The sequence below is a fragment of the Girardinichthys multiradiatus genome, chromosome 24 (assembly GCF_021462225.1).
Source record: "Girardinichthys multiradiatus isolate DD_20200921_A chromosome 24, DD_fGirMul_XY1, whole genome shotgun sequence".
NCBI classification, from domain to species: domain Eukaryota; kingdom Metazoa; phylum Chordata; class Actinopteri; order Cyprinodontiformes; family Goodeidae; genus Girardinichthys; species Girardinichthys multiradiatus.
In genome coordinates, this window is record NC_061816.1 from 3,378,175 (window position 1) to 3,392,390 (window position 14,216).

The window sequence follows — 14,216 nt, forward strand, 5'->3', positions numbered from 1 at the left end:
AAAAAAAACATTAAGGTTTGACATTCTCAATCAGCTATATATGAAAGAGATAATGTTGTGTGGTGTATGAATAAAAAGGATGAAGTTTAAGTAATGGTTTTAAACTGTAAATGAAGTAACTAAAAGTTTGAACAGCACCAATGTAAGAATTAAAGCCTCTGTTTAAGAGGAAGTGTAACATTGAGTGAGACAGGAATAGAGCAGATGTTCGGGAATTGGGGAAGTGAGAGCTGCAGCTTATAGCACAAGACTGATGACTGATCTGGGGGCGCAGGGCAAAGAAGAGGCCAGCAGACAGCTCAGGACTGAGGTGATGATGGCATGTCTGATATGGACACGACTCGGGAAATTCCAGAAAATCACCTTATGTCATGGGTGACCAATGGGACAGCCATGGCAACAACCACTGGCCAATGAGCACAAAGGGTTTGGTGGAAATGCTCTATAAAATGGGCAAGAATAGAGGAACTAGTTGGTTGTTTCCTTGCAGAAGACCAGCGAACAAGATCGGAGAGATGCTACAGATGAATCAGAGGACCAGAGACACAGCCCAGCTGATCGACTGCATTAAAAAGAGGATTAACCTGTTTGCCTTAGAATGACTGTGCCTCAAGATTAAGAATCTGATTTCATCTAAAGCCTTTTTATCCAGACAACAGAAGTGAACTTGATCGGTGAACAGCTGATTGCTCTAAGTTTCAGGCTTCTGGAAGTCCTGAATCAACCTCATTTAGGTCTCTGGGTTTCCTTCAACTCTTCAGCCTCTGGAAACTACTGTCTTCTGAGACATATGACAACAAAGATCCTGTTTAACCATTGAAGCCTGGAGCATCAGTGCCTGCCACTTAAAGGAAGAAAACTGAAGATTAAGTCGTATTCCCTTCAAGAAACCACTCTTTGTTACCAGAAGAACCGTCTCCATCAGATACATGGATGAGCCTCCATCTTCAAAGCCTCTCCAACCTCATTAGTTTCAGCATCAGGGTAAGACAGGTTGAATTGATTGATTTATTTCTATTATATTGATTATATCTATATTGAAATTATTACGTGTTGCCGAATTGAAGCTGTTACTGACCCCTGCATAAGCATTACTAATTAAAGAAAGCAAATAAAATTCTAGTTAAATCGTGGACATTCAATTAATTGAGTCACCTTATTTTTGGTTTTTCATTGGTGGTAAAAAGTCTTGTTGCCTGGTTCTAAGAGATTTTGGGAGGTTTTTATAGGTTGCCTTAGCCAAGTTTGTTAAAACAGCGCCCTTGGGGCTCATGCTGAGCCACTAAAATTAACCTAGCCCATATACCAAGAGCCAGTTGTAAAAATAGGGAATGAGCAGCCGTGAACAAAAGTGACTGTCGAAGGTGTGGATGACTGCGATAGGCTACTCAGCCGTCCAGACCTACAGTTGAAGAAGGGCGAGACTTTTGTATGAAGCCTGTCAGAGGCTAGGCGTGTCATTTCCCGACACCAGCTTTAACAGAACTTTCAGTGAACCTGCTTAGTAAGATCTTTCAGGTTTAGGGAAGTCCGGACCTGTTAGAAGGAGAGCTGGATTGAGCAATCCCTTTAGACATGGGGAAGTAGGAGGGAGGGGTTAGCTCATCGGACCACGAAAGTATGTTTTGTTGATTTCTTGTACTTCCCTTTTCTATGATTAATAATGCTGATATAGAATCACTACAAACTAATATTTTGCTTATACTGGTATCTTCTACCCATTCTAAAGCCAATAATATAGCACATAATTCTACTGCATATATACTCAAAACATTAGATGTTCTTTTTGAAATCTTAACCTTTAATTCAAGAATCACAATTGCTACACTAGTTGCTTCAGTTTTTGGATCTTTATCTGTATAAATTTGTAAATAATCATTGTACCTTTTCTCTACTCGATTATAAAAATCTTGACACATATCTGTAGTATTTCTTTCTTAATATTTGATAACGATCTTTCTACACTAATGTATTTCCATGTCCATGTAGGCCTTAAAACCACAAAACTGTTGGACTGAATTCTTTGTTATGTACTTTAAATGTTCTTGCTTTATAATCTCCAACCCATCCAAAACTAGTTTTTAGCTCCTTTCCTCTTTCCCAACAATTTTCTAACACTTTCTTAACTGGATGATTTTCATTATGCCTTTTCAAGCTTATTTAGTAATTAACCATTAACTGTTGTCTTCTGATACATACAGGCATTTTTCCTGATTCTACTTGTAAATCACATATTTTTGTTGATTTAACTGCCCCTAAACAAATTCTCAATGCTCTAGCTTGGATTATATCTAATTTTTTGTAATCTAGCTTTAGCCGCTGAACCGTATACCACACTCCCATAATCTTTAAAAAATCTTTAAAAATATCATGAATTATAATGGAGAATATTGTTGGACTTACCACACTTCTTTGAGGAATTTCAGTTTACATTTTACATGGCTGCGAAACATGCAATCCTATTTTAACTTGCATCTATCACATAAAAAATCCCATAGCCAATTATACATATTTCTTCCTATTCCTACCTGATGTAATTTAATCATTAACCCTTCTCTCCATAGCATATCATATGCTTTTTCTACATCGATAAACACTACAACAACAGTTTCCTTATTAACCTTGGTTTTCCTAATATCATCTTCTAAGCATAAAATAGGATCCATTGCTCTTCTTCCTATATGAAAACAACTCTGATAAGGTGCAATTACATTTGTTGACTCCAAATGTTGCATTAATCTCTCATTCATCATCTTTTCCATCAATTTATATATATTAGAAGTTAAAGCAATTGGTCTGTAGTTCCCAGGATTACTACGTAATATGTAGTTACTATGTAGGATTACTATGATCTTTTCCCAGGTTTCTTTACAGGGATGGTAATTGCTACTTTTTATATCTCCTTGGTATCTCTTCAAATCTTAATAAATAGTATCAATAATTTATCTAGCACTTCATCACTCAAATGTCTTAACATAATAAGACTCATGGCATCTTTTCCTAGTCCTATTCCTAGTTCTACCCAAAGCTATTTTCAATTCTTCAATAGAGAAGGACAGTTCATAAAATCTTCAGTGGTTTTCTCTTTTCTTCTTAAAGCTTCAACATTTCTACCTTTAGTTGTCTCCCTTCCCTGTATTTCTTCATCTGATACATTTTTCCCACTATGTACTTCCACAAAAGTTCTGGCTAAAATGCCAGCCTTTTCCCTATCAGATACTGCTACTAAATTATTTTGATTGAGTATTGGATAATTCCACTCTCATCCATCTCCCCCCATTTTCTTGATCATTCCCCAAAGTTCTCCTATTTGTGTGTTGCTACCAGCTGTGTCACAGAAATCTCTCCAACAGGTAATTTTTGCTCCTCTTATTGTACTTCTTACTTCAGCCTGCGTTTTTTTTAATATTCAATTAAATGTTGAAAATTATGAGACCTTCAAACCAATTTAAATGCTCTATTTCTTTCTCTTACTACCACTTTACACTCATCAATCCACCACAGGACTAATGTTTTCCTATTTTTCCCTGATGTCTTTGGAATAGACTCCTCAGCAGCTGTTAAAATGCTTTGACTAATCTCTCAACTAATTTTTCAATACTCCAATCATTTGGAGCATTTAAAATCTTCTTTTCACATAGATTATTACATTTTCCCCAGTTTGCTTTCCCAAATACCAACTTTCCTCCAACAATTTCAGGAATCTGTATCTGACCCATCCTGATATTAATTCAATTCAATTCAGTTTTATTTATATAGCACCAATTCACAACACATGTTGTCTCAAGGCACTTCACAACAGTCAGGTTCATACATTCCAATTAATCCTAACAATTGAACAGTGCAGTCGGAGTTAGTTATTTATTCAAATTGGATAAAAAGTTTTTCTGTCTAAGGAAACCCAGCAGATTGCATCCAGTCAGTGACTTGCAGCATTCCCTCCTCCCGGATGAGTATGTAGAGACAGTGGACAGTCACTGGTGTTGACTTTGCAGCAATCCCTCATACTGAGCATGCATGTAGCGACAGTGGAGAGGAAAAACTCCCTTTTAAAAGGAAGAAACCTCCAGCAGAACTAGGCTCAGTGTGAATGGCCATCTGCCACAACCGACTGGGGGATTGAGAGAACAGAGCAAAGACACAAAAAGAACAAAGAAGCACTGATCCAGGAGTACTTTCTATGGGAAGGAAAAGTAAATGTTAATGGATGTAGCTCTTTTAGTCGTTTCACCAAGAAAGAAAGAACAGATAAACTTTGAGCCAGTTTTCAAGGATAGAGTCTGAAAGAGAGCACATATAATTAGTCACAGTAGAAGCTCAGCCAGTAGCCATGTCTAGGAGAGAAAAAGGGTTAAACACTAAAAGACAGGGCCATGTGGATCATTGGTAGAGGGTGAGCATTAAGTTGTTGCCAGCAGAAGCTCGGACAATTCCCCTCTCCAGAAAGGTGTCACAGGTAGACACAGAGTCAGGCCAGGTGTAGCTTCTAGGAAGAGAATAGAGAGAGAACATAAAGTTAAAAACTGAAATAACAGCAAATAATGCAAAATTGGAGAGTAGTGTGAGAATGTAGCGAAGAGGGTGAAAGTGGTCGTTATGTCCTCCAGCAGCCTAAACCTATAGCAGCATAACTACACAGATAGTTTCAGTTCAGATTATTTAGTTAAACAGCGCTTATTTACAACAATGTCGTCTCAAGGAACCCGACAAAGGGTCCCACTGATGGTCATTGTTATACTAAAAACCACAAGGATTGGGATACCTCTCTCTGTCAGACTGATTATAACCATTGGAAAAGAGAAGGGGTCATACAGGTAGCAGAAATGGAGGGCGTGTTTGCACCTCAACCATAACTGAGCCGTTTTTGGCTAAACCTGACTCTCCCTTACTCCAACCAACAGGGAGGGAGCCCTGATAAACTAAGCCACTCTAACTATAAGCTTTATCAAAAAGGAAAGTTTTAAGCCTAGCCTTAAAAGTAGACAGGGTGTCTGCCTCACGGACTAAAACTGGGAGCTGGTTCCACAGGAGAGGAGTCTGATAACTAAAGGATCTGCCTCCCATTCTACTTCTAGAGACTCTAGGAACCACCAGTAAACCTGCAGTCTGAGAACAAAGTGCTCTGTTAGGAACATATGGACCAATCAGATCTCTGATGTATGATGGAGCTAAATCATTAAGGGCTTTATATGTGAGGAGGAGAATTTTAAATTCTATTCTGGATTTAACAGGGAGCCAATGAAGGGAAGCTTAAATAGGAGAAATATGATCTCTCTTTTTAATTTTCATCAGAACTCTTGCTGCAGCGTTCTGAATCAGCTGAAGGCTTTTAACTGCATTTTGTGGACATCCTGATAGTAACGAATTACAATAGTCCAGCCTTGAAGTAACAAATGCATGGACTAGTTTTTCACTGACTATAATATAATGATCACTACCAAATGACTTATTTCTACCTTACCACTCTCTTAGTGGTGCTAAACTACTAGAAACAAATGTTGAATCTAAGACAGATTAATTACCTGAATTAATATCAATTCTTGTCGTCTCTCCATTATTTAAACATACAAGATTTTTACCATCCAAATATTCTTCCATTATTTTACCATTATAATCTATTTCCTCACGCCCTCATAACGAACGATGTGCATTAAATTTTCCACACCAAATAATATTACCTTTCATATCTGTCCGAGCTACCGCACCTTGTTGGCAGTCAGACGTCTCGTTGCTCCTCCGGTCCTTGGTCCCCAGAAGCAATCACACACTCTAAAGTCTCTTAAATGAACGACTCTCAAACAGTTTCTAACTTTTAGCTCCTTTAATCTAAATTTAGGCAGAGGAGTGATTACAGAGATCAGTGCTGAGGCTCCCATCTCAGACCGTCGCCGTCTGTTAGAAGATGACCAAGAGCCTCAATAGAAGGTCACATACAGTTTTTATATCTGGTACTCCAATGCAATAGATGTTCCTTCCCTCAGTGTTTATCAGCAGACTACAAGTCCTTCTCAAAATATTAGCATATTGTGATAAAGTTCATTATTTTCCATAATGTCATGATGAAAATTTAACATTCATATATTTTAGATTTGTTGCACACTAACTGAAATATATCAGGTCTTTTATTGTCTTAATACGGATGATTTTGGCATACAGCTCATGAAAACCCAAAATTCCTATCTCACAAAATTAGCATATTTCATCCGACCAATAAAAGAAAAGTGTTTTTAATACAAAAAACGTCAACCTTCAAATAATCATGTACAGTTATGCACTCAATACTTGGTCGGGAATCCTTTTGCAGAAATGACTGCTTCAATGCGGCGTGGCATGGAGGCAATCAGCCTGCGGCACTGCTGAGGTCTTATGGAGGCCCAGGATGCTTCGATAGCGGCCTTTAGCTCATCCAGAGTGTTGGGTCTTGAGTCTCTCAACGTTCTCTTCACAATATCCCACAGATTCTCTATGGGGTTCAGGTCAGGAGAGTTGGCAGGCCAATTGAGCACAGCGATAACATGGTCAGTAAACCATTTACCAGTGGTTTGGCACTGTGAGCAGGTGCCAGGTCGTGCTGAAAAATGAAATCTTCATCTCCATAAAGCTTTCAGCAGATGGAAGCATGAAGTGCTCCACAATCTCCTGATAGCTAGCTGCATTGATCCTGCCCTTGATAAAACACAGTGGACCAACACCAGCAGCTGACACGGCACCCCGGACCATCACTGACTGTGGGTACTTGACACTGGACTTCTGGCATTTTGGCATTTCCTTCTCCCCAGTCTTCCTCCAGACTCTGGCACCTTGATTTCCGAATGACATGCAGAATTTGCTTTCATCCGAAAAAAGTACTTTGGACCACTGAGCAACAGTCCAGTGCTGCTTCTCTGTAGCCCAAGTCTGGGGAATGCGGCACCTGTAGCCCATTTCCAGCACACGCCTGTGCACGGTGGCTCTAGATGTTTCTACTCCAGACTCAGTCCACTGCTTCCGCAGGTCCCCCAAGGTCTGGAATCGGCCCTTCTCCACAATCTTCCTCAGGGTCCGGTCACCTCTTCTCGTTGTGCAGCGTTTTCTGCCACACTTTTTCCTTCCCACAGACTTCCCACTGAGGTGCCTTGATACAGCACTCTGGGAACAGCCTATTCGTTCAGAAATTTCTTTCTGTGTCTTACCCTCTTGCTTGAGGGTGTCAATAGTGGCCTTCTGGACAGCAGTCAGGTTGGCAGTCTTACCCATGATTGGGGTTTTGAGTGATGAACCAGGCTGGGAGTTTTAAAGGCCTCAGGAATCTTTTGCAGGTGTTTAGAGTTAACTCGTTGATTCAGATGATTAGGTTCATAGCTCGTTTAGAGACCCTTTTAATGATATGCTAATTTTGTGAGATAGGAATTTTGGGTTTTCATGAGCTGTATGCCAAAATCATCCGTATTAAGACAATAAAAGACCTGAAATATTTCAGTTAGTGTGCAATGAATCTAAAATATATGAATGTTAAATTTTCATCATGACATTATGGAAAATAATGAACTTTATCACAATATGCTAATATTTTGAGAAGGACCTGTATGTGTCACCATTGTGGTGTTTATCTGATAGGTTGTGTAGTGGCTTTCTAATCAAACCAGTTATACAGGCTGCTCCACTATCAAACCCAGTGCCGCAGCCACAAGTCGTTCATGACAAACCTTGGGCCATTTATCCTTGTACTGTGTGTCGATGAGGATTTCTATCCTATTCTAACAAAAGCGAAACATTAGAACTTATACTTTATTTCACTATGGTATAAATGGGAAAAACAGCTGTGAGCATATTAATAAAGGTTATTCCTAACATGCTGATATATCCCACAGATCTGTGGACCTCATCTTTTTGGTGTTGCTCGGAAATCAAAAAGCTTTTGAAGGATATACAGTACTGGGCAAACGTTTTAGGCAGGTGTGAAAAAAATGCTGTAAACAAAGAATGCTTTCAGAAATATAAAGAATGATTGTTTATTTGTATCAATTTAAAAAATACTAAGTGAGCCAAACCAAACATACAGCCAAAGTCATTAAGAACTATCTTCAGAGTAAAGAAGAACAAGACTTACTGGAAGCGATGTTATGGCCCCACAGAGCCCTGATCTCAACATCATCCAGTGTGTCTGGGATTACATGAAGAGACAGAAGGATGTGGGGAAGCCAACATCCACAGAAGATCTGTGGTTAGTTCTCCAAGATGTTTGGAACAAGTTACCAGCTGTGTTCCTTCAAAAACTGTGCAAATGTACCTAGAAGAATTGATGCTGTTTTGAAGTCTTTTGGAACCACAGCCATGGATTTCAACATTAAAACTCCGGTATAAACTTTTCTGGAACTTTCAAAATAAAGTGCATTAACCTTCTTCCGGCACAGCCAGGAAATGGGATAACTGCGGACTTCCTGTGATGCCACTGCCCAAATAAAAGCACAGCTCTTGCTACATCCTCTCTCTTCCACCCGGACTCCGTGCGAGACTGGCCAGAAAGGCAGCGCGCTTATGTCTCTTTGCTGGCAAACAGACATAAACTCTTCAAACTGGATCCAAGGGTGTCATAAGATCACGCAATCATATGCAAAGTTAAGTACAAGTGAATCACTGTTTGCGTACCCAGTGATTTTTTTCATAAAGAGGGGAAATTAAGGTATAAGCATTGCTTTACTCTCTCTGAGATCTGCAGAAGCGAACTGTGTTCCAGAGAATCCCCTGCAGAGAAGCGGTCTCTACAAGCCGAGTGAAGCGGGGTTTTTCCAGTCTGAAGGAAGGACAACAGCAGAGACTGCATCACCGTGGTAACGTGTAGATGGTTGACAGACACAACGAGCCGTCTTTCATCCACAGCTACGGAGGTTAGCTGGAAGCTAACCCTTTGTTCACGGAGCTTTCTTCAAACGTCGTTGTCGCCCAGACAACTCCTCCTCAACACAATTCAAACGAGATTAGGGTTTGGGCAGAGAGATAGAAGTGATTTAGAATGAAATAATCTAAACGTTTTTCATTTTATGAAGTTTTGTTTTGTTTATGTGTTTTAAAGTTAAGACAAACTTTACTTGAAGGGTGATTTTAAACAGAAGATTGATCATAACGCAACGTCCACGCTTATGCATTTTAACCCTTTTATTAACGGTATTTTTAAAGTGTGTTTGTTTGATTCTGGTGCTAAGCTATCAGCTATCAGCTGTTAAGTAATATTTTCCCAGAAAAGGTTGTCAGTTTTATATCCAGTAAATAATAGTTCCCTAAACAGTATTTTACAAAATTTGATAACTAAGTAAACACCATTAAGCCCCATTTCTCCAGAAAGATTTGTCTCTTTTCCAAAATATTTCCTTAAATATTTTACCATTTATTTCCTTAATAATATTTCTTTAAATATTATTTTAATAAATAAAGGCAGCTAATGAGACACCGTTGAGAATTAGTCATCCAGTTGGTTTTATTCCGCAGATCATTCTTTAAAACATTATTTTATTAAAATAATATTTTATCTGATCTTGCATTGTGAATGGTTGTCTAAAGGTCTGCTGATTATTGCCTAAATTGGTTCCAAGACTAACTTAACCTCATTTCCAGACTACAGAAACGAGTGGCATGCATATACAAAAGAAATACCAGGTTGTAGAAGTTTAAGGCACACATAAAATTATAAGTAAATAATAAATAATTATAATATAATATATATATATATAATTATTATAGTAATAAATAATTTTATTATTTTTACTACTATAGTTTAAAATGTAAATTTGCAGATATTTATGACAAACGACGAAAGCGTGAAACCGACACTTTCACAGTGAGAACGTCGTAAGTTATATAAGAAGAAATGGATAAACGAGACAAACCTTTGCTGTAACATTGACCATACAGATATAACTGTTTTATTTGTCTTTCTTTTGTTGACTTCAAGAGCTAAATCACCAAGAAAGAAACTCTCAAAACCAGAAACTCAGCTGACAGGCTGGGTGGACTCCTGCGGCAAGCTCCTCCCCCTCTCACTGCTCGCTCCTCCGCGGGGACGCGCACGAACAAACCCGATCAGGCATAACGTTCCGCTGGCCCCGCCCCCTCTTCCCAAACACGCGGATCTCTTCCGGGTTCCTCATCCTTTGTTCCCTGTTCGTCAGCAGGAGTGTTGATAAAGCTGTAAGAGAGCTGCAGCAGCAGCAGTTGATGAACTCTGGAAAGAAGTCCAGCAGCTTGAGGAACATCTGGTCAAAGAAACTGGAGGGAAGCAGGAGCTCAAACAGCGGCAGGACGCAGCAGAGGAAGAGACACCAGATGATGGATGATGTTTTCCAGCCCAGATTAGGTTTGGATGTTTCCTTCTTCATGCCAACTGTGTGGATGGTAGTTAAAGTTTAGGAGCCGTTTTCAGTCTGCTGGTGGATTATTCCTCTGAATTAGAACTCGTTGTTAGGATAGTGAAACATCAGCAGGAGCTTCTGGAGCCCAGCTCAGAAATATTAGAGTTTGAAACGACAGAGGATCATCTAACTGCGGTGAAGTGAGCCGATATAAGTCAATGGATCTGATGTGTTTGTTTTTAAAAATAAAAATAAAATAATAAATGCAGGTTTTAGCAGTTATTTAGATTTCCACAGACTTTTCCCAACATTTATTTTTCTTGTCATCAGGTTAGAAACTATGTGATGTTTTTACATCATTTTCCACAAATATCAACATCCAATAGAGGAAAATGTGTCCATCCCTTTTTTTTTTTCTCATTATTTTAGAATCTAAAACTAAAATAGGTTCTTTGAAAATAAAAACAAATTTTAACATAGTAGATATTTATCAGAAATTATAACGTCTTTTTCAAAAGGTCATGTAACGTTTGTGTCTTTAAATTAGTTTTATGTAGCTGGACTGAGGCCAAAAATTGCTCTTTTATTGTAAAGGTGACAGACCTCTAGTTTAGGACAAAACATCTCACTGAATATGAAGTTCAATAAAATAACCAGAAACTGTTCTGTAATCTTCTTGTTGCTGATGTAGAGAGAGCTCCTTCAGTGCATATTAAACTATCGTTTGCACGTCAAATATTCTGAACATAAAGCCACAAGCATGGAGTAACACGAGTTCCCATCATTGAATAATAACGCTCACTGATATAAAAGTGATACGTAATATTTAAAGCTACAACTAATCATAAAATAGAATAGATCTCATGGGTTCTGATGGATTTCCCTCAGAAACTGTCCACTAATGCCGCCTGATGCATATTTCACACATTGAAGGATTGTTTAAGGAACAACTAGTTGTTGGTTTATGATAAATTATGTCTCCTTTTTCTTATCACTGCACTAAATGATGAAATGTGTTTATTTCTGGTGTCTGTGCTATATTCATAAGAACAATCTCTACTTCACAAACCATCTGCTTCACAGCAAAACTCAGGCAATTATGTTTTATATAATAGTGATTTAATTCAGGGGTTAAATATGAGATTCTGCACGTGACCTAAACTGTCAGTTCTTGAGGTTCAGTTTTCTCTAAACTGCTGATCAGATGTTTTTCTCTAATGTGAATCTTTACCAGCTTAGAAACATGAAGTTAAAGTTGTTCATAATGCATGTAATGTGTTTCAGTGCTGCCAGCAGATGTTAAAGAAGAGGCTCCTGAAGAACAGAGTCCTGATGTGGATCAGCAGGAGCCAGAGTCCCTCCAGATAAAGGAGGAACAGGAGGAACTCTGGACCAGTCAGGAAGGAGAGCAGCTCACTGTGAAGGAGGAGACTGATACCAGGTTTCCATTAACTGCAGCTCCTATCAAGAGTAAGGATTTGTTTGTGTGTGTGTCTCCTGTCTGGCAGCTAACAGTCTGGTGCATCTGGTTGTCTTTTATGATCAAAACCAGATTTGCTTCATAAAAAGGTATTTTTAAGGTATAGTATTTATCCTGATATTTAATTCCAGCTCCAGACCTTCTACAGGTAGATATCCCCTTGGGCAAGAGACGCTTATTCCCAAGTTTCCACATCGATGAATGGATGTACTGGCCTTGTGTGTGTGTGTGTGTGTGTGTGTACTTGCTGCTGATTAAGAACCATTTTTTGTATTTTTATCGCAAAGTGAGGACATTTTCCTGGTCCTCACATTTTCAAATTCCGTTCTTGGGACAGGAGTTGGGTTTAGAACTAGGGTATGAATTGAGTTAGGGTTAGGCCCAATGAATGGAAGTCAATGGAAGTAACTGAAAAGTGCTCATAAAGATATAAGTACAAGGATGTGTGTGTGTGTTGAACACTAAAAGTTTATCTACCATTACCGTGCTGAATTTGGTACCCATTAGGATTATTTTGTTAGAATGGCATGTTGTGAAATTATGATTGTATGATTATGAATATTTAGAAAAAAATAGAATTTAACAATCATAATTAATATATAATGTATCATTCATATCCAAAATCACCCACCGTGTTTAGATATTCAGAATAAACTATGAAAATGTGATTGTTTGGCTGCTTGCACTTAATAATTGGAAGTATTAAGTGAGAAGCATGGACGTGACGACATGATGAGTGGCTGAGATCTCGTGAGAGCTGTGCTCAAGTAATAACTCAAGTAAAACAAGCCAATAAATTGAAGCCCAACATAGAAACGTTTAAAATACTAACCACAGTCTCATATTTCCCAACAAAACAAATTGGAAGAGGAAACCTTAGACAGCCTGGAGAGCTAGGTAGACCAATGTTTTGACAACATAGTAATGGGCAAAACACAAAAATCTGCATCCATGACCACACAAGCATCAAGATACCCCCGTTCAGAATGCTCGGCCAGCACCTCCACTATCTCGTCAGAGAAAAGCTACGCTGATGTCCTGGATTCTATCGGCAAGAAGCTACCCAGCCTGGATGCTCGTCTTACCCTGGTGGAGGTTCTCCACAAGGAATTTTCAAGCTCTGAGGGAATCTCTGGAGTTCAGCCACAAACAACAAGCTTCGCTCACAGCCAAGAAACAAACACTGAGGTATAAGGTAAAGAAACGTACCAATGGAATGATGCAGCTGTCTGAAACAAAGAAATGAGGGAGACCATCCTGAATATACAAGCTTGGGGCATGCAGGACAACCTTGTCTTCTCCAGCATCCCGTAACGGGCAGAGGAGGACTCTGAATCCACTATCTGATAATTTCTCCAAAGTCAGCTAAATCTCCCAAGTGACGAGGTTAAAAACATCACATTCCATCGTGTTAACTGGCTCGGAGGTAAGAAGCCCGACAACAACTGGCCTCGGCCATTTGTAGCGAAATTCAGGCACTACAAGCAGAAAGAGCAGGTCAGGAGTCGGGGCAGAGAGCTACGGGGAACGAACTTCAGTGTCATTGACTAGTTTCCAAAGGAGATCCTCGATTGGAGGAGAGTATTATTCCCAATCAGGAAGAAATATATCACTGAAGTGGCTGTAGATAAACTCTGTTAATGGTCAGTTGTTCAGGGACCTGGTTGGATAAGAGGTTAGATAACGCAGTTATAATCTAATGTAAAGCACAGCTCAGCATGATGAAAACATGTACCTGTAAGGCAGGAGTAAAGAGATTCAAGAAAATCTGATTGAAATCATAACCAATCAAAAGCATGAAGCTTCGAATAAAAGCATCCAAAGTAATTGAAAATCCTTAAAAATAACAAAAAAAGCTTTATATATTATGTACAAAATAATAAACATGGTATTTATATCAACAATGTAACTATTCTTTTTCAGCTTTAAATCAAAGCATTTAAATCACTATATACATTTGTGTTTTAGAATATGGTAATTAACACTAGAACTCCCAAGCCCGTCAATTTGATGGCGAGCATTCTGGATGCGAGGCGGTGATGATGTCATCACATTACATTGGTCAGCATGCTAAAGGTTTTCTTGCACGCTAAAAAATGATGGTTTTGACAAGAATTAATAATAGCATTTGATCAAAACCTATTATGTTTTATTATTATTTAAAAATAGTACTGAAAAATAATACAGAGTAGTGAGTACATAAAAAAAAAAAAAAAAGCTTTACTAATCTGACCAAAATCTGGACAGCTCCATGTTACGCCCCCCTTTCACTTCGCGGACATAAACTAGCGCTAAAAATGCCTTCAGCTCATCCACACTCATGTCCCAGGAGAAATCATCTCCTCTGCGGGCCTCAGCCAGGATGAGCATTTTGGCATCCACCAATCAGAGGAACGCGGTCTGGGTATCTT

The 14,216-nt window shown here is 38.9% G+C and overlaps 2 protein-coding genes across 3 annotated transcripts in view; both read left to right on the plus strand.

Annotated features, from left to right (window-relative positions):
• LOC124861420 (zinc finger protein 260-like) overlaps positions 1-14,216 on the plus strand; it is a 680,754-nt gene that overhangs the window by 661,385 nt on the left and 5,153 nt on the right. The window contains exons 1-3 of one of the 2 annotated variants that reach the window (XM_047355177.1): positions 771-984; positions 9,929-10,330; positions 11,610-11,795. The exons of the other annotated variant lie outside the window; for it this stretch is intronic. Coding sequence (XP_047211133.1) covers positions 10,192-10,330; positions 11,610-11,795 — 325 coding nt within the window. The 5' untranslated portion in view covers positions 771-984; positions 9,929-10,191. Of the gene's footprint in view, positions 1-770; positions 985-9,928; positions 10,331-11,609; positions 11,796-14,216 lie in introns of those variants that run through there. 2 annotated transcript variants of the gene reach the window in all.
• The window catches only part of LOC124861422 (zinc finger protein 271-like), a 31,557-nt gene continuing 27,611 nt past the window's right edge, over positions 10,271-14,216 (plus strand). Inside the window, exon 1 of the mRNA XM_047355185.1 lies at positions 10,271-10,330. The gene's annotated coding sequence lies outside the window, so the exon portion shown is untranslated. The remainder of the gene's footprint in view (positions 10,331-14,216) is intronic.